The following is a 21,339-nucleotide window of genomic DNA, read 5'->3' on the forward strand; positions in this document are numbered from 1 at the left end:
ACTCTAATAAAGGCAGGGACCTCAACCTCGGTGGGCAAGACAATATTTGACTATCAGAGACCAGACCATCTGTGTGTTCAGGAAACAAGAGCTGAAAATGTGTTGCTGGAAAAGCGCAGCAGGTCAGGCAGCATCCAAAGAGCAGGAGAATTGACGTTTTGGGCATGAGCCCTTCTTCAGGAAACAAACCAAGGCAGAATGGGCAAATATTCCATGCCGTATACAGATAGCCCCCAAGAGTTCCATTCTTGAATCTGTTTGTTAATTGATTTGTGCACCAGACAGACCACGATGCAGATTAGATTGCTTACAGTGTGGAAACAGGCCCTTCGGCCCAACAAGTCCACACCGACCCGCCAAAGCGCAACCCACCCATACCCCTCCATTTACCCCTTACCTAACACTACGGGCAATTTAGCATGTCCAATTCACCTGACCCGCACATCTTTGGACTGTGGGAGGAAACCGGAGCACCCGGAGGAAACCCACGCAGACACGGGGAGAACGTGCAAACTCCACACAGTCAATCGCCTGAGGCGGGAATTGAACCCGGGTCTCTGACGCTGTGAGGCAGCAGTGCTAACCACTGTGCCACCGTGCCGCCCAAATATGCAGGACAATATAAAATAACTGTTCATAAATCCAGCAAGTGTTTATCTGTCAGATCTTTAAAATTACACCCTTATATGTGATCATATTCATAAGTATGAGCGTTCTTAAATCAGGGACCCCTGATTACCTTAATCACTTTGTACAACTTGGAAGACTTGTAATGCATTCAAGCAATTAATTCATGCCTTAATATTTATTTTGCTATCTGTAGGCACTTGAATTCTGTGCATTTTCAATGCAATTGGACGAAGTTGCTCTTGTAATCTCTGACGGACAATATGCCTACGGTCACACTGGGAGGTAAGGTCATATTTTCATGTCTGTCGAGAGATTGTGGCTGAGAGATGTTAAAAGCCTGAACTTCTACGATGTTGGTACAGCAGACAATCATAAAGAAGACTAGAAATATGGGCAAAAGTGAAAATAGTCATCAAGCAGTCGACTCATTTTTGAAATATGGTTCATGTCGATATGTAAAATATAAATGTGAGCTTTTATTTATAGTAAAGAACTCATTAAGTATTGAAGTGCAAGAGGTTTCAAGAAAAGTAGTAGAAGTGAAAAGCCTTCATAAGTTAGCCAGACGTGACTTATAATGTTATTAAATTGACCACTGACCAAGTGGCTGCCTGTGAGTGAATGCAGCAAAACTCAGCTTTTACAAATAAATGTTTGTTTCTAAGTTTCAAAATCTTTAAGTTATTAACATCTAGATAATTTTTCTCAGATGGAAAGTTGCTCATGTATTTTCTGGTCAATCAACATTCCAGTATGCTGTTGATCCTTTAAGTTATTGCACAGTATTATTGCACATGTTGCAAAGAAGTCTCTCCTTATTGAATGTGGAATGCAAAAATAGATTAGATTTGTAGCCGGCTAAAGTTAAAGATTTGCATTTACAAATCCTAAAGCACTCTACAGCCAGTGAGATAGTTACCACTGTTACACAGAAAACATAGCAACCAATCTCGGCACCACAAACTCCCAAGGCAATGTGAAAATGACCAGATAATCTGCTTCAGCGATTGAGGGATAAATATTGGCCAGGACACCAAGTACAACTCCCAAGGAGTTTCAATTTCCCTTTGAAAAAGTGCCCTGGAATCCTTTACATCCGATTTGGGTTTCTGCATTTTGGATTCCAGTTCAGATCGATGAGATTGTGCCATTGAACAGATTAATATTCCTGCTGGGCAAGTCTGACCCTTTCCAAACTTCAATGACATGTGATGTGTTATTTCTAAATGTTTTCTAGCTAATCCATCATTATTATACCGTTCTGTTAAAATGCTTAGTTGCATCCACTGAGTTTATCCAAATGTTATATACTGTTAAAGAAACTATGAAAATGGCCGTAGGGAGGAGGATATGAACTAAGTCAATGCTGCCTTGGGAACACTTTATAAAGTTAAATATAAATATTGCGCATGATGAATATGTTGCACTTGGATCCAAATCAGTATCAAAGATCAACAAAGTGTATATTTCATCAATATAGACAACTGAAAAGAAACAAATAATTTTCTTTTCATTTAATTTACTTCCTGTGAATGCTATTTTGTTACTTTGGTGAATTATCTGAGCAGTGCAGCAACTTGTAACCTCCTAATTGCTCAAGTGTGACTTAGTAGCTGGTAGAGGAGCATTCAATGACAGCATGGTGTTGTATCACCTCAATGATAATATTCTAGCTGTACTAAAGTTGCAAAATCATTTTACCATGGCTGTTCTTAATTAACATTGTGACAGCCCCACTTCTCAAATTTAGACTCTCAGTTGAGCCAACAGTAATACGCTCCTTTTGAAATGCTTTGTTTGCACAGCCAGCATTTTCCAATACATTCGTCAAAAGGCTGACTCCTGCAGGATTTGTATCTAACCACCATTTTAGCTTTGACTTGTGAGTATTTTCTATCCAGTCAGACAGGGCCAAAGCCTCACAGAGGTGTGTTTGTCTTGCGATCCTTCCAGTTGCTGCCCATTTCAATAAAACATCTTGCTCTCGTGCTAGCACTCCCACCTTACGCCTGCCACAGTGCTTCAACACAAGCTGAAGAAACAGCACGTCATTTTCCACCTTGGCATTGTGAAGCCTTCAGGACTCAACTTCAAGTTCAACAACTTCAGACCATGAACGCTGTCCAACATTTCTGCCATGTCTTGATGTCATGAGTTTGATTTCTTGGAGCAGATCGGTTTTCAATCAGTTACATGTTACGAATGCTGATATGGCGTCAGTTAATTCAGTTGGCTGGACAGCTGGTCTAGGCAAAAGTGAGGACTGCAGATGCTGGAGATCAGAATCAAGATTAGAGTGGCGCTCGAAAAGCACAACAGGTCAGACAGTATCTGAGGAGCAGGAAAATGGACTTTCGGGCAAAAGCCCTTCATCAGGAAAGCTGGTCTGTGAAGTAAAGTGATGGCGGTAATATGGATTTAGTTCCCACTCAGCTGAGATTACCATAAAGGTCCTACCTCCTCAGCCTCAGACCTTACCTGGGGAGTAGTGACTCTCACATTAAATCCATCAGCATTCATCTCCCTGTAATGAGAAAGCAGCCCTCTGGGACTGTGGTGACTTTACCTATTGACACCTACATCTCTTCCTTATTACCATGACTTGGAGGTGCTGATATTGGACTGGGTTGGACGATGTTAAAAATCCATTCAGGTTACACCCCAACAGGTTTATTTGGAAGCTAGCTTTCAGAGCGCTGTTCCTTCATCAGGTGGTTATTACCATTGGCAGTCATTTTGTCTCTCGCTCTCACTAACTGTTCCATTAGATCCTCCTTCACTTCTGTCACTTTCCAGTCTCCTTCAGTTCCAAAGAAGAGTCAGATTGGACTCAAAACATTAACTGTTTCTCTCCCCACAAAATCTGCCAGGTCTGCTGAGTTTCTCCAGCACTTTCTGCTTTTATTCCAGATGTTCAGCATCAGTAGTATTTTACCTAAGCCAAGTGTATGTTCACTGAAAGCGAGGGCATGCCTCAATGTCACAAAATATAAGATTCACTGGAAGGATGTGCTGGAGTTAGAGGGGGATACAGCGGAAGTTCACTGTGATGAAGGGCTTCACTGGGTATGAAGGGCTTGTAATATCAGTTTGAAGCCTCTGGTTCTGTACTAGATGGAGTTTAGAAGGATGACGGGGAGATTGAATTGAAACTTACTGAATACTGAGAGGCCTGGGTAGATTAGATATGCAGAAGCTGTTTCCACTAGTAGGAGAGACTAGGCCTCAGAGAGAAGGGATGACCCTTTAGTACTGAGATTAAGATTAGATTAGATTCCGTACAGCGCAGAAACAGGCCCTTTGGCCCAACCAGTCCACACCAACTCTCCAAAGAGTAACTCACCCACATCCATTTCCGTCTGGCTAATGGGGCAATTTAGCCTGGCCAATTCACCTAACCTGCACATCTTTGAACTGCAGGAGGAAACTGGAGCACCCAGAGGAAACCCATGCAGACACAGGGAGAATGTGTAAACTCCACACAGTCACTCAAGGCAAAAATCAAACCTGGGATCCTGGTGTTGTGAGACAGCAGTGCTAACCACTGAATGACTGTGCTGCCCCCCAGAGAAGCGTTAATTGGTGGAACTTGTTGCCCCAGCAGGCCATGGAGGCCAAGTCATTGAGTGTATTTAAGATAGAGATAGAATGTAGAACATTGAACAGTAGAGGAACTTCAGCCCTCAATGTTGTGCCAAACATTTCTCCTACTCTAAGATCAGACTAACCTACATACCCTTCATTGTATTCAAGAGTGGTTTAAACGTCCTGAATGTATCACCACTCTCTGTGTAAAGTGCCTGCCTCTGACATCTCCTCTAAATCTTCCTCAAATCACCTTAAAATGAGGCCTCCTAGTGATAGTCATTTCTGCCTGGGGAAAATGAGTCTGGCTATCCACTCTATCTATGCCTCTCATCATCTTGTCCCCTCTATCAAGTCACCTCTCATCCTTCTTCGCTCCAATGAGAAAAGCCTAGCTCCCTCAACCTTTCTTCATAGGACATGTCCTCCAGTCCAGGCAGCATCCTGCTAAATCTCCTCTGCCTGCCCTCTAAGGCTTCCACGTCCTTCCTATAATGAGACAATCAGAACTGAACACAATATTCTAAGTGTGGTCTAACCAGAGCTTTATAGAGCTGCAGCATAACCTCGCAGCTCTTAAACTCAATCTCCCTGCTAATGAAAGCCAACACACCATACACCTTTTTAACAACCTTACCAACTTGGGTGACAACTTTGAGGGAACTATGGACATGGACCTCAAGATCCTCTGTTCCTCCACACTGCTGAGAATCCTGCCTTTAACCCTGTAGCCTGCATTCAAATTTGACCTTCCAAACTGAATCACTTCACACTTTTCCAGGTTGAACTCCATCTGCCACTTCTCAGCCCAGCTCTGCATCCTGCTAATGTCCCGTTGCAACCTACAACAGCCCCCCACACTATCCACAACTCCACCAACCTTCATGTCATCAGCAAACTTACTAACCTTCCCATTCATTTCCATATCCAAGTCATTTATAAAAATCACAAAGAATAGAGATCCCAGAACAGATCATTGCAGGGCTCCATTGGTCATCGAGCTCCAGGCTAGATATTTTCCATCTGCTACCACCCTCTGTCTTCTTTGGTCCAGCCAATTCTGTATCCAGGCAGCCAGATTTCCCTGTATCCCATGCCTCCTTACTTCCTGAATGAGCCTACCATGGGGAACTTTATCAAACACCTTGCTGAAATCCACTGCTCTATCTTCATTAATGAGGTTTGTTACATCCTGAAAGAATTTAATAAGGCCTGTGAGGCATGATTTGCCCCTCACAAAGCCATGCTGACTATCTCTAATCAAACTATGGTTTTCTAAGTGATCATTAATCCTGTCTCTCAAAGTCCTCTCCAATACTTTGCCCAGCACTGACATAAAACTGACTGGTCTACAATTTCCAGGATTATTCCTAATCCCTTTCTTGAACAAGGGAATAACATTTGCCACCCTCCAATCATTTGGCACTATTCCAGTGGACAGTGAGTATGCATAGATAATAGCCAAAGGAGCAGCAATCTCTTCCCTCACTCCCTGTAATAACCATGGGTATATCCCATCTGACCCAGGGGACTTACCTATCCTTATGTTTTTCAAAATTTTGATAACATCCTCCTTCCTAACATCAACCTGTTCTAGCATATCTGACTGCTTCATGCTGTCCTCAGAAACATCAAGGTCCCTCTCAGTAGTGAATACAGAAGCAAAGTAATCATTAAGGATCTCCTTTACTTCCCCTACTTCAGATCCAAGTTCCCTCCACTATCCATGACCAACCCTACCCTCACTCTGGCCATCCTCTTGTTCCTTGTGTATAATGCCTTAGGGTTTTCCGCAATCCTACCCACTAAAGCTTTTTCATGTCCCTTCTAGCTCTCCCAAGTCCGTTCTTCAGTTCCTTCCTGACTACCTTGTAACGCTGTAAACCCCTGTTGGATCCTTGTCTCCTCAACCTTAAGTAAGCTTCCTCCTTCCTCTTGACTAGATGTTCCACATCCCTTGTCACCCAAGGTTCTTTCAACCGACCACCCCTTCCTTGCCTCAGTGGGGCAAACCTATCCAGCACTACCAGCAAGTACTTCCTAAACAGCCTCCATATTTCTGTTGTGTTTTTCCCTGAGAACATCTGTTGCCAAATTAAGTGCCCCAGTTCCTGCCTAATAGCATTGTTATTCTTCTTCCCCCAATTAAATGCTTTCCCATACCATCTGCTCCTAACCCTCTCCATGACTATAGTAAAGATCAGGGAGTTGTGTACACTATCACTGAAATGCTGTCCCACTAAGAGATCTGAGTTCGTTGCCAAGTACCAAATCCAATATGGCCTCACTTCTAGTTGGCTTATCAACATATTGCATCAGGAACCCTTCCCAGAGACACCTGATAAAAACTGGTCCAACCAAATTATTTGAACTCTATAGGTTCCAATCAATATTAGGGAAGTTAAAGTCACCCATGACAACAACTATGTTGCCTCTGCACCTTTCCAAAATCTGCCTCCCAATCTGCTCCTCCGTGTCTCTGTTGCTGTTGGGGAGCCTGTAGAAAACTCCTACTAAAGTAACTACTCCTTGTGACTTCCACCCGTGCTGACTCTGTAGGCAAACTCTCCTCATCGATCTCCCTTTCTGTAGGTGGGATACTGTCCCTGATTAGCAATGCCACTCCTCCACCTCTTTTACCTCCTCCACTATTCCTTTTGAAACATCTAAACTCCTGAACATCCAACAACCATGATATCCCATGATATCCAAGTCTATGTAATGGCAACAACATCATAGTTCCAAGTACTATGCTCTGAGTTTGTCACCTTTATTCCTGATACTTGTTGCGTTAAAATAGACACACTTCGACCCATCACACTGACTGCAGGAGAATGGGGTTGAGAAACATATCAGCCATGGTCGAATGGTGGAGCAGATTTAATGGGCAAGTTGGCCTAATTATGCTCCTATACTGACTGGTGATAGTTCTCCTGTTGCCAACCCCCTGTTGAAAACTCTCCCTGATGCTGCAATAATCGATGGATAACCCAGCCATTTAAATATAATGCTTAAAGATGAAATTCATTGTGGTGGAGTTATCCAAAACTCTGCACCAAATGGGAGTTTTCTGTTTGTTTGTTTAAAAACAGTCCAATAGCAATATTGAACCATCTATACTTCAGGAATTTGCTACACCATATCAATTAAATCTAAACTCATAGAATCATATGATTGCACATGGTCGTTTGGCCCATCATGACTCTTCTGACTTTTTAAAACCTCACCTCATGACAATAATGGCCTAGAATGTCTGATTACCAATGGCACAAATCCCTCTGATGGTGATCATATAAAATAAGATTCCCTCTTACCTTTCCACATATTTGTAGCAAGATTTCCAAGTCTCTCTAGTCTGGCCATTCCAGATGCTTCTTTCACAGCTGACTGTCTAGGCCTTACAACAACACAAGAAGTGATGCCATGTCTCCCATGATGCTAGAGACCCTGGGAATGCCCCTTAAGGTCGTCAACAATTACCATACAGATAGCAGAGAAAGGTAAAAACAATGTAAATGCATAGTTTCTTTATTATTTTTCTGCTCCATCGAAATATTCAGTGCTATTTCTATTGATCAATTGTAGTGCAATTGTTGTATCAGGCAGTTTGTATCTGAAAGGTCAGCAGGCATCACTACATAAGTTCAGCCAGTAAGGTATAAAGAACTGCCCCTGGGAGGAGCTATCCAGTGTTGCAGAGAGTTCTCTACATGCTCATTAGCGAGTTGTCTGTGCTCCCTACCAATTCTCCACATACAGCTGCTATACCGTTACATTGGGCTTCAATGTATCACAGGTGCTAATGATATATTTTATATGTAATGTAAATAGCTACTTAGCAAGTTTTGAGAAGATTTGTAGCTCATGTTGAGGTTCTGGATGTAGGTTTGCTTGCTGAGCTGGAAGGTTCATTTCCAGATGTTTCGTCACCTTACTAGGTAACATCTTCAGTGGGCGTCCAGGCGAAACACTGCTGATGATTCCTGCTTTCTATTAATATGTTTGGGTTTCGTTAGGTTGGCGATGTCATTTCATGAGGTGATGTCATTTCCTGTTCTTTTTCTCAGGGAGTGGTAGATGGGGTCTAACTCGATGTGTTTGTTGATAGAGTTCCGGTTGGAATGCCATGCCTCTAGGAATTCTTGTGCATGTCTCTGTTTGACCAAAGGTATCCTTTCACACATGGTATCAATCGCTTAATTAATAAAAGCAGGAAGGATTGGTGATTGCAAATCCACTAAAGATATGCCAGACGGTTCCTGTAGAAACCAACAGTGACAATGATTAGATTACTTACAGTGTGGAAACAGGCCCTTCGGCCCAATAAGTCCACACCGACCCACTGAAGCGCAACCCACCCATACATTTACCCCTTACCTAACACTACGGGCAATTTAGCATGGCCAATTCACCTGACCAGCACATCTTTGGACTGTGGGAGGAAACTGGAGCACCTGGAGGAAACCCACGCAGACACAGGGAGAACGTGCAAACTCCACACTGTCAGTCGCCTGAGTCGGGAATTGAACCCGGGTCTCAGGCGCTGTGAGACAGCAGTGCTAACCACTGTGCCACCGTGCCGCCCAATATACCGACGCTATCTCCCAATACAATATGACAGTAGTTGGCTGTGTAATTAAAGTGTCATTATATTGTCTGACGTATTTTACCATTCAAAGTTATTTAACGACACCTGAGGAATTGGTGTGGGTAAGTCAGGTAACTTTATGAAAAGTAGAGTGGCAGCTTGATCAGATTGTAAAGTTGTCATTGGACAGTGTGGTAAATTAATAGATGAATAGATAGTGCCTTAAGATGGTAGATTAGCATGTGGGTAGGTTGGCAAGTGTGTTGATAGGAGCTGAGAGTTGTTCGAAGGGGATCGAGTAATGTCGTGGGACATTTTGGTGCTGTCAGAAATGGAAGCAACAGTCAGCATTGGATGTAGGGATGTGTGGTAATTTGTGAGGTGTGGTGTCGGGTGAGATGAGTACTAGAGAAGGGGAAGATAGTCATCCATCTAGGGGTATTGGAAGCTCATTGTGGAGTTATGTCAGGTGTTTTCAGGAGTCAATTTAATAGTTGCCGAGAAGTTATAGTGGGTTTTAAGTCTGCTAACATTTTCTTGTTACCTGTTAAGCTAACTTGGTTGGAACCCACTGAAGTCTCCAACTCTAATTCAGAGCTGGGGACCTTTTTGGAGGTTTCCAGACACCAGGAGATTGTCCATTGGAAGTTTCAACTTCCTGTGTAATTCCCACAGAATCAAATGTGCTGGGACTCCAATATGGCCCTGTCATACACCTCCTGTCAATACTGGAATGACAATCCTCGCAACATGGCCCTGTCATACACCTCCTGTCAATACTGGAATGACAATCCTTACAACATGGCCTGTCATACACCTCCTGTTAATACTGGAATGACATTACTTACAACATGGCCCTGTCATACACCTCCTGTCAATACTGGAATGACAATCCTTACAACATGGCCCTGTCATACACCTCCTGTCAATACTGGAATGACATTACTTACAACATGGCCCTGTCATACACCTCCTGTCAATACTGGAATAACAATCCTTACAACATGGCCCTGTCATACACCTCCTGTCAATACTAGAATGACATTACTTACAACATGGCCCTGTCATACACCTCCTGTCAATACTGGAATGACATTACTTACAACATGGCTGCTGATTTCTTATGGAGAAGGTTGATAAGGACTTTTGGTAATCTGAGAAACATTTGATATTGGTTTGGTTACAATAGCAGGGCAGAGGGGTGGGAACTCTGCAGCAAGTTACTCTAGTCCTATCTCCTCAAAGACTGCCTATTATTTACAAAGGTCCAAGTCAGAAGTTTAATGGAACACTTTCTATTTAACTGAATAACAGTAACACTTGGTATCATCCAGGATGAATTGGTTCACTTGATTAGCACCCCATTCACCTGCTTAACAATTCACTCCATCTACCCTCGGAGCACAGTGGCATCTACAAAATGCATTGCAGTAACTCGTCCAGACTCCTGTGACAGTAATTTTCAAACCTGTGACCTCTACCATTAAGAAGGATAAAGGCAGCAGGTAAACGGGAACATCATCATCTGCAATTTCCCCTCCAAGCCGCTCAGCATCCAGTTTGCAACTATGTCGCTGTTCCTTCAGTGTTGCTGGGTCAAAACATCAACATCTCCTGCCTCACAGTATTAAAGGTGTATCTACACCACATAGACAGCAGCAGCTCAAGGAACTGGCCCACCTACTGCAGCACAATTACAGATGGTCAATAAATGCTAGTCCGATCAGAGACCCCATATGAAGAAATGACACGACTTTCATTTAAGTAAAGCCATTAGTTTTATTATTTAGCTGCTATTGGTCACAAATATTATGTAATAATGTCAATTCATACGTTTTTCCTATAAATCCATACCCCTACCAAGGACCATCAAAGGTTCAAACATGGCATAGGGAGAACTGAATATCATCCAAGACAGTATTTCTCATCCAGATACAGAGATGAACTCTACTTATAATCCAGGTTCAATTCAAAGACTAAGTTAGACTTCGCATCCATTCACCAAGATTTAATCAAAAGGCAATTAACATGGTTATCCCGAGTTCTATTTGATAATACTTGTGGAAGAAGAAAGGAAGATTACCCATTTAAACAAGTTCCTTGTCAATTGAGAAGATAGCTGTAGGTTTGCTGTTGGGGAACTGCCTTGACCTTTGAGCATTGAAGATTGACAGGGTTGGCAGTTCTGGAGTTTAAGAACAAGGAATGATAAGGCAGAATTTTCCAGCTGAAGGTGGTAGGCATGGAGTCATTTGGTGAACAAGTGACTTGGCTCAGTAGCAGTTCAGAATCCCATTGCCTTCCCACCTCCAGCAAATCCAAGCTCTGGACTCTGATTGTGCTTTACAATGGAGTAATTGGAGTTGGGTGATTAAGGGAGTTTGAGGAGAATGGGTAACAGGTGCTCTTTGGCTTTTTCTCACTTCTTGAGCACCCTCGAATTGATTCTTATTCTGCAATATGGGTGGCCCAGTGATCAGCACTGCTACCTCACAGTGCCAGTGATCCAGGTTCAATTCCAGCCTCAGGTGACTGCGTGGAGTTTACACATTCTCCCTGTGTCTACGTGGGTTTCTTCCGGTGGTCCAAAGATCTGCAAGTTAAGTGGATTGGCCAGGCTAGATTGCCCATAGTGTTCAGGGATGTGTAGGCTTGGTGGATTGGCCATGGGAAATCTAGGGTGGGTCTGGGTGGGATGCTGTTCAGAGAGGAAGTGTGGATTTGATGGGCTGAATAGCCTATTTTCTCACTCTAGGAATTTTATAATAGGAGAAGAAGCCAATTATTTGGTAAATGTGTGACTAAGGTTTATTTTGTTCCTAAGTTCCAAAATAGTATCATCACTGGTGTTAAAATTAATACAATTATATAAAAAAAACTGAACGTATAATTGAATAAAATAATTAAATTGTTTTTCAGAAGATGTTAAGTATGGCAGTGCAGGTAATATGAGGCAGCTGAAGTATATGGGAGCTCATAGAAGCTCATTTGCTCTTAGGCAAACACATATAGTAATTGTTGAAGCTTGAGGAAGATCTGGTATCGAGCTTATGGGCTGGAGGCTCAACCACAGACACTGCAACACAACAGAAATCCACCAGGGGTTATTTTTAGTAGGAGTCAGTCATACTGGTTAGGATTATGTTTTCTGATTTGGTCAGTGTTCAGGAACAGGAGAATGGTAGTGATGGAGGCAGGTAAGGGGACTGAGATGGCAGGGGTGCAGGAGCCTCAACCTTTGCATTTGTCCAACAGGCTTGAGGTTCTTTCAGGTGGCTTGGATGGGAGTAGAGGCTGCAGGATGGATGAGTTAGCAGATCATGGTGCCCTGGTACTGAAACATAGAGTAACAAAACAGAATGCAATCTTATTAGGAGACAGTATAAGCAGAGGAATTGACAGCACTCTCTGCAGCAAACGATGAGAATCTAAACAACCATGTTGTCTGCCCAGTGCCAAAGCTTGGAATGACCACTTAGAGCTGGAGAGAAGCTTACAGTGTGAAGGGGAGGATCTGGCCATTGTGGTCCATATAGGTAACAAAGGTATAGACAAGACAAACAAGAAGGTTCTGCATGACGATTATGAGGAAATATCTTCCAAAGCAAGAAACAAATTCTCAAAAGTCATAATCTCTGGATAATTACCTGAGTCATGTCCAAATTATCATGGAGTAAATGTGAAGAGCAAGGCGACTGGCAAACACTGGCTCAGTGGGACTCAAAACTGATGTGGGAGAAGTGGGTTCCAGTTCACAGGGCACTGGCACTAATAATGGAGAAAATGAGAGGAGGTGTCTACCTGAACCGTGTGGAGCTGGTGTTCTTCTGAGCTGTTTGACTAGAGACATAGAGAGAATTTTAAACTAAACATTGACAGCAAGAGATCAAATTTGGGGAGATGCGGTAAATTAGAGTAGAAACAAGATAAAAGAAAAATGTTATTTAGGAGTTTTGTTAAATAATTCTTTTCATCTAATCTCATCAGGACAATTCGCAAGAATAACAATTTAAGAGGAAGTCCAACATTGTAGTCTGTGAGAAAGTGTTGATTGGTTGCCAAGTGAATTCTGATTGATAGTGATGTTGCCATGGTGAATCCATATATTAATGTTGATTGACACATTAACAGCCAGTCTTTAATAAAGTTTAGATTAAGCAGGTTCTCAGGGAATTGCCCTGAGAAATGAACCATTGAATGGCTGTCACCTGTTTTGAATTAAAACAGTTACATGTTCTTTCTATTTGCGAAGACTGAAAATAGAAACATATATATACCTTCCAGTACACTCAAAAGCACCACACTGTGAGCTTGAATGACAACACTAAATTGGTTGTTAGCATAATTCTTTGCACACTCAGCATTATTCAACAAATATTGTCCAAATCTAGAATTATATTAACACAGCGTGCAACATTATTTTGCATCCGTATTCATTGTATAGTACACAGGTGACTTCCCAGAAGTAGCAATAAATCAGGAAATGGATGAGAGAGAGCAACTCAAGAAAATTACTTTCACTAGAGATCGAGACTTAATTTGTTGACGCTATGGACTGACAAGTGTTTGGGTTTATACAGGTATAGAATATAGAATCCCTACGGTGTGGAAACAGGGCATTCAGCCCAGAAAGTCCAAACTGACCCTCATGAGAGTAACCCATCCAGACCCCATTTACCCCTCACTAATGCACCTAATCGCCTAATCTACACATCCCTGAACACTATGGGCAATTTAGTATGGCCAATTCACCTCACCTACACATCTATGGATTGTAGGAGGTAACTGGAGCACCAGGAGAAAACCCATGCAGGCACAAGAAGAATGTGCAAACTCCACATAGACAGTCACCCCAGGCTGGAATTGAACCCAGGTCCCTGATGCTGTGAGGCAGCAGTGCTACTCACTGAGCCACCATGCCACCTGCTGATTTTGATAAGGCAAGCTAGAAGTAGCTACTGAAATAATACGTGTTGTAATGATTGTAATGAAGTCAGCCACGTGGATCTCATAGCATATGAGTTCCCTGTTTGGAACTGTTACTCTGGTCCAATCAGGGAGCCCTGGCTGACAGTTATGAACAGGAGTGTCAGAGGTTCTGTTCACTCTGAGAGCTGACTCTGAGGGAGCTGGATCAGTGTCAAGGACTCTCCACGTGTAAGTATAGGGTGACAGGATACCAACCTCTGTGCAGTTACTTTGCTAGCATTGACTTTAATTTTCTAAAAATCCCTAGAGTCAGAGGAAGTCTCATTACATTGGAAGGTATTGAATCTAACTCTTTTATTCATAAAGGAGGGAGACAACAAACAGGAAATTACCAGCCAGTTAGCTTAAGAAATATCTATCAAAAGAAATATGTTAGGAGTTTTTTTAAAATAAGTTACAGCAGGACACTTCTGATGAGTTCAAGATAATCAGGTAGAGTAAACATAGTGTTCTGAATGGTAAATCATGTTTAACCAATTTACTTGAGTTCTTTGAGACTGTGTTGTGTACAAAAAGGTGGATGTATTGAACTCAGGTTTCCAAAATCCATTTGCTAAAGGGTCATATCAAAGATTATTGCAGAAAATAAAATGTCATAGTACGGGGGCTCATTGGCATGGATAGAAGATTGTCTGGCTAACAGGAAGCAGACAGTAAGAATAAGTGGGTCTTTTTTCAGGTAGGCGCGATGTAATGAGTAGTGTGCCGCAAGGATCAGTGCTGGCACCTCAACTGTTTGTAGTTTATATTAGTGTCTTGGATGCAGGGGTAGAAAGTATACTGATGACCAATAGATAGGAAAGTAATTTGCCAAGCTGACATAAGGAGGCTAGAAAAGATATATATCCTGATATATTATATTACTGTTACTGTAGATACATATAAATGAGTGGACAAAAATCTGGCAAATGGAGAATGTGAGAAAATGTTGGCAGGAAGAATAAGCAAATCTATACTGTCAAATTACTGAGAGTTTGCTGTGCTTCAAGCAGGATCCGGGTGTTAGAGTGTATGAACCTCAAGGTTAGAGTGTCGATAGAACAAATAATCAGGAAAGCTAATAGAATAGTATCATTTATTGGAATAGAAATTGAATATAAAAGGATAGAGGTTAAGCTTCAGTTATACATGACACTGGTAAGACCACATCTGGAGTAATGCATACCTTAGTAAGGAAGGAAATAAATTTATTGGAAGCAGTTCAGAGATAGTTTGCCAGAATAATATGTGGATTGAGTGGGCTGTGGCATGCGGAACGGCTTGGCTTGAAATCACTGGAGTTCTGAGGAGTAAGAGGCATCCTGTTTGAAACATTTAAGATCCTGCAGAATATTGACAAGGTCCTCTTTTGAGAGAATGGAGAACTAGGGGTCATAGCTTAAAAATCAGGGTTGCCTGTTTAAAACCGACGAGGCAAAATCTTCTCTCTCAGAGGATTGTAGAGTCTTTAGAACTCTCTTCCTGGAAAGGTGTAGAAAGCAGTCTTTGAATATTTTTATATTGGTGGTGGATTCAGTTTTGGTCAGGACAGGATGAAAGGCTATCAGCGATGTGATTTTGGGGTTACAATCGGATCAGTCATGATCTTATTAATGGACTGAGCAGGATCGACAGTCTACTCATGCTCTTTATTCAGGTGATCATATATAATGTATGATTTGGAGATGCCGGTGTTGGACTGGGGTGTACAATTAAACCTGTTGGACTGTAACCTGGTGTTGTATGATATATAATGTAGCAACTCACCATGGCCTCTTCCACAGTACCTTTTGAACCACCTGAAAGGACATAATCAGCTGATGCATGAGAACATCTATTTCTGCATGTTCCCCTCCAAGCCCCATACCATCCTGCCATGGAAATGTATCTTTCTTCACTGTCACTGGGTCAATATTCCAGAACTCCCTCCCTAACAGCTTTGAGGGTGCGTGCACCTATACTACATGGACTACAGCAATTCAAGATGGCAGATCACCAGACTAATTCACATGGCCTAGTCAGCAGTGTCTACGATCTGTGAAGAAATAAAACTGGCATTTGGATGGATATAGGAATAGGAAGGGTTTGAAGGGATATGGGCTGGGTGCTGGCAGGTGGGACTAGATTGGGTTGGGATATCTTGTCGGTATGGACAGGTTGGACCGAAGGGTCTGTTTCCATGCTGTACACCTCTATGACTCGATGACTCTAACTCTGCAGTGGTGATAGTGCAAATCTTTGGGATCTTCTAACCTGGGTGGAGGTTGGGGGGGGGGGGGGGGGGGGGGGTGGGGGTGAGGGTGGAGTTGGAAGGCACACCGAGCAAGTGGACTGTTTTGCATTGGACGATGCTGAGTTTTACAATTGATATTGAAGCTATGCTCTAAGCAAGTGTTGTTGTTCCATCACATTCCTGACTTGCACCTTGCAGATGTTGGAAAGGCTGTGGTAAGTGTGGAGGTGAGTTACTCACTGCTGAAATCTGGCTTTTGTCACCACAATATTTAAACAGCTGGTACATTGCAGCAAATAGCCAATGGTGACCCCAGGCTTTACAGGAATCAGAATGTGTGCTAAAGAACCACACTTGAAATCTAAACTTTTCTATAAATTAAGTGTAAAACAGTTAATTGTTGGCCTCAAATACCGGAAATCTGAGTAGGAAAATGCTGGGACCCAACAACAGGCAGTATGCAAACAGAAAAGACAGTTTTTGTGTTTCTGGATTTTATTCTGCTTATACTGGGAATGATAAAGAAGCAAATTTAAGTAGCTTTATTGATGGCTGAGATGTGACCTTCTTGGTGAAGCACTCTGTCTCTTAGAGCATTACATGAAAGGAATTTCATCCAGTGCCAAAAATAACATTAGGTTGGATGAAGAGCAGATGCTTAAATGAGGGTTTAATCACTGTTCTCATACATAATAGACACTCCAAGAGGGCCTTGTGGTTCTCTTGGTTGAAATCAGTTTTTTTTAAAGCACTATGATTATACAAACAGGAATTCTGTACATGCTTCCTTCATAATACAGCATTGACTTTGAATAATGCAGGCATTTGTTTCTAGTCGCCCTCAATGCCCACGTCAGATGTTACTTTTCCTAAGCAGATCATGGAATCAGCGAATCCCAATGGAAAGGCCCTTTGGTCCAACAAGTCCACACCGACCCTCTGAAGATTATCCCACCCAGACCCATTCCTCTACCCTACTACTCTACATTTCCCCTGACAAATGCCCCAAGCTTATACATCTCTGAACACTATGGAGAATTTAGCATGGCAAATCCATCTAACTTGTACATCTTTGGACTGTGGGAGGAAACCGGAGGACCCAGAGGAGACCCACACAGACATGGGGCAGACGTGCAAACTCCACACAGACAGTCGCTCGAAGGTGGAATAGAACCTGGGTCCCTGGTGCTGTGAGGTAATAGTGCTGCCCTTCGGTTAAAGGATTATGAATTGTTGGAATTTGCTACACTAGAACATTGTAGACCATACACTGTTGAATATATTAAAACTAAAATGGGCAAATTATTAGCCTCTCCATGAATCAAGGACTATGGGGAACAGACAGGGTAGTGGAGGTGAGGTAGAATGTCAATCATCATCATTTTGAATGGAGAATCAGGCTGAGGGAGACTATGGTCTATGCTTTCCACTATCATTATGTTCTTATATTTGTTCATCTATGCCATCAGTTTTGGTGATCACAAGTAAGATATTCCAGGATATCCTAGACTTTCCTTCATATTGCACCTACTGTACATGCGACCAGAAGCTTCAGAGAGAAAGGCGAATTCCACAATCTAACCTTCAAAAGACCCCCACATCAGTTGACACTGAACAGAACCTAATCTGAAAGGAGATAAGATTTGTCATCAGATCCATCATCAAGGCGTTGCTTAACTTTCTGATTGGAAATCAACTGAAGTTAAGTCTATAAGACATGTACTACCAGAAATGACTCGTTTCTATGGATTGAGGGCAATGCCTTTTTCTTCAAGTAACCATGAATTCTGTGCCAGAAGAGCAGGGACCATTGAAATATGATCCCCAGTGAAGAAGTGATGAAATGGGCATCGAATCTCAATGGATGTGTGCCCATATCTTGACAAGAGCATCATAAAATAATTCCATAGCCCACTCTTTCTCTGACACCCTTCACCTTCTGCTTTGATTTTTCCTGTGACCTTGCAGGGGCCACTGATAACAGTAATTTATCATCAGAAAGACTATGTGGACATAACCAATTGCAGATAATCTTTGAAAAATAGAACAGCCATTGTGACAGTTTTAGCCTCGCATACAGCTGCAGAACCTTCAGATGCTTTATCATATTAAAGGTATGATATAAATTCCAATTCTTGCTGTATTTCATAGAATCCCTACAGTGTGGAAACAGGCCCTTCGGCCCAATAAGTCCACACCGACCATCTGAAGAGTATCTCACCCTGACCCATTCCCCTACCTTATTACTCTACATTTACTCCTCACTAATGTATCTAGCCTACACATCCCTGAACACTATGGGCAACTTAGCATAGCCAATTCACCTAACCTGCACATCTTTGGAGTGTGGGAGGAAACTGGAGCACACGGAGAAAACCCACACAGGGCACAGGGAGAATGTGCAGATTCCACACAGACAGTCACCCAAAGCTGGAATTGAACCCAAGTCACTGGCGCTGTGAGGCAGCACTGCTCTTAACCACTGAGTCATGCAGTTAGAAAGTTTAATAAGTCCTTTCAGGGCCAAACTTCAGAAAAACATAGAAAATACGTGCAGGAGTAGGCCATCAGCCCTTCGTGTGTGCATCATCATTCAACATGATCCTGACTGATAAAGGGTTTTTGCCCGAAACGTCGATTTTCCTGCTCCACAGATGCTGCCTGACCTGCTGTGCTTTTTCAGCAACACACTCTTGACTCTAATCTCCAGCATCTGCAGCACTCACTTCTGCCTAAACAATCTCAGTATCCCACTCTCACTTTCTGTCCAAACCCTTTGACCCCTTTAGCTACACGTTCAGCTATACATCCAGCTTCCTCTGGGATATATCTAAACAAACTTGCCCCGACAGTTTGCGGTGATAGAGAATTCTTCAGGCTCACAACTCTCTAAGTGAAGAAATTCTTGCTCATCTCATTGTTGAATACCTTAACCCCTTACTCCTCGAGTGTGACCCTCAGTTCTGTACTTGCCCAACATCAGGAACATTATTCTTACATCTAGCCTGTCCAGTCCCACCAGGATTTTGGATGTTTCTATGAGATTTCCCCACATTCTTCTAAATTCCAGTGAATACAAGCCCAGTTAATCCATTCTTTCTTTATATTGGTCCAGGAATCAGTCTGGTTCATTCAGTTCACTGAGCAGGAACAGGAAAGTAGCACAATCCATTTCAGTGCTGCCACATTGACCATCTCAGTGTTGTTGGCATTGGCACTTCAGGCCTGGAGGAGAGTGTTACAGGTTCAGATCCAGGATACAGTGCACACTCCATCACTTGCTGCCTCACCTTCTGGGATGCCGCACGGGAGAAACGAGTTGAGAATTTGTCTGGTTTTTGCTGGAATCCGCTGTAATGGCAGGATGGCCTGATGAAAAGGGACTCCAAATAGGAAACCATTGCGCTGTAAAGTACTTCCATTGAGCAGGCAGCTTCCTGACACATCGCCGCAGTCAGAACAACTGCCCACCCTACAGAGTTCAGAATCCTGCGATCTGCTATCACTGTACAACGAGGACAACCAGATGACCTTTCACCCCATGGGAAGTTTAGCATTTCCGTGATTCTTCTCTGCTTTTTTCATCTGTGAAACAAAAAGAAACACAAGGCAATCTTATCTCGTAGTGACTAACTTTTTTTTAATGTCAGCATCCATCTTGATGGCACTAATCCAGTCCTGAAGGCATTTATTGATCAACAACTATCACAGTGCAAGTGGTCACCCTATACACCCTTTACACTGAGAGAAAACAATCAGCACATTCACTGGAAAATGCCAGGAAAACTACTCCCCCCTGGCTGTTTTCAAAATGCTGAGAGCAAGTTATAGACTTGAACAAAATCATATTAATAACTTTTAAACTTTAAATGTTTTTAATTAACTACTGCATTTATAACAGTAATGGCGACAATTCATCATAAGAGTAATTTATTGTGTGCAAAGTGTTTTAAGATACCTGGTAGATATGATGTAGGACAAATGACATTGTGAGTTGTTTCTTCCTGTATTTGTAAGGCCTATGCCAAATATTCCAGGTTACTCTATTACTTGTTTTGAAATTGAATTGAGTACATATCTTATAATTTGTGGTTAGTGCCATACAAAAATAACTCAGAGCAGCTGTTTTATTGTTGCAAAACTCCAACTAATACCCTTGCCTAATTTTCTTTCATTCTTGGGTTGTGAGCATTTCTGACAAGGCCAGAATGTGTTGCCCATTCCTAACTGCCTTTGCAAAGGTAGGAATGAGCCATCTGACGCTAACTATGTGGTGTACATGCTTCCAAAGTGTATTAATCTGGGTTTGTCTAACTGAGAAGGTTCCCAGATCCCCAGTGGATTTGGAGTCATGAGTCAGTCAGCTTGGAATGGATGCCAGGTTTCCTCTCCTGACAGGAATTAGTGAATCAGTTTGGATTCTTTTTAAAACCCATGATGTAGTAATAATTATTAAAGAGATTAACATTGTATTCCAGATTTATTAATTGAATTTAAAATCCCCTAACTGCTGCAGTGGGATTTGAACAATTGTTTCTGAAGAATTAATCGACTGACATTAACACTATGTTACCACACTTCTTGAGGGAAAGGAGGAGGACATTAAAATCTGGTCTCCTTTAACACCACCATTTCAGGACGTTGAAGTAGACGTTGGAACAATAGCATTTTTGTCCCATCTCCAACTTGTGCCCCATTCATTGCATTTTGGTTCAACATACAGGGACAGGACTTGTACAATTAATGTCTGGGCCCTGGATAGTGTTATAGAACAGAGGCACCTAGGAGTTCATGTATATAATTCTTTGAGGATTGGATCTCATATAGACAAGGTATTTAGCACGCTTGGCTTCATTGCTCAGACCTTTTGAGTATAGAGTTGGGACGTCATGTTGAGGATGTCCAGAGACCCAGGTTCAATTCTCACCTCAGGCAACTGTCTGTGGGGTGTTTGCACATTCTCCCCGTGTCTGCGTGGGTTTCCTCCCACAGTCCAAAGGTGAGCAGGTCAGCTGAATTGGCCAGGCTAAATTGCCCATAGTGTTAGATGCATTAGAGAGAGGGAAATGGGAGAAAGTGAGTTCTGCACACGCTGGAGATCAGAGCTGAAAGTGTGTTGCTGGAAAAGTGCAGCAGGTCAGGCAGCATCCAAGGAGCAGGAGAGTCGATGTTTCGGGCATGAGCCCTTCTTCAGGAATTCCTGAAGAAGGGTTCATGCCCGAAACGTCGACTCACCTGCTCCTTGAATGCTGCCTGACCTGCTGCGCTTTTCCAGCAACACATTTTCAGCTCAGAGGGAAATGGGTCTGGCTGGGTTAATCTTTGGAGGGTCAGC

The 21,339-nt window shown here is 42.5% G+C and overlaps 1 protein-coding gene across 1 annotated transcript in view; it reads left to right on the forward strand.

Annotated features, from left to right (window-relative positions):
• Positions 1-21,339, forward strand: part of fkbp16 (FKBP prolyl isomerase 16) — a 181,349-nt gene that overhangs the window by 46,319 nt on the left and 113,691 nt on the right. The window contains exon 4 of the mRNA XM_060852871.1: positions 824-912. Within this exon, the coding sequence (XP_060708854.1) occupies positions 824-912 (89 nt within the window). The remainder of the gene's footprint in view (positions 1-823; positions 913-21,339) is intronic.

Source organism: Hemiscyllium ocellatum, chromosome 39, assembly GCF_020745735.1.
Source record: "Hemiscyllium ocellatum isolate sHemOce1 chromosome 39, sHemOce1.pat.X.cur, whole genome shotgun sequence".
Classification (NCBI taxonomy): Eukaryota; Metazoa; Chordata; class Chondrichthyes; order Orectolobiformes; family Hemiscylliidae; genus Hemiscyllium; species Hemiscyllium ocellatum.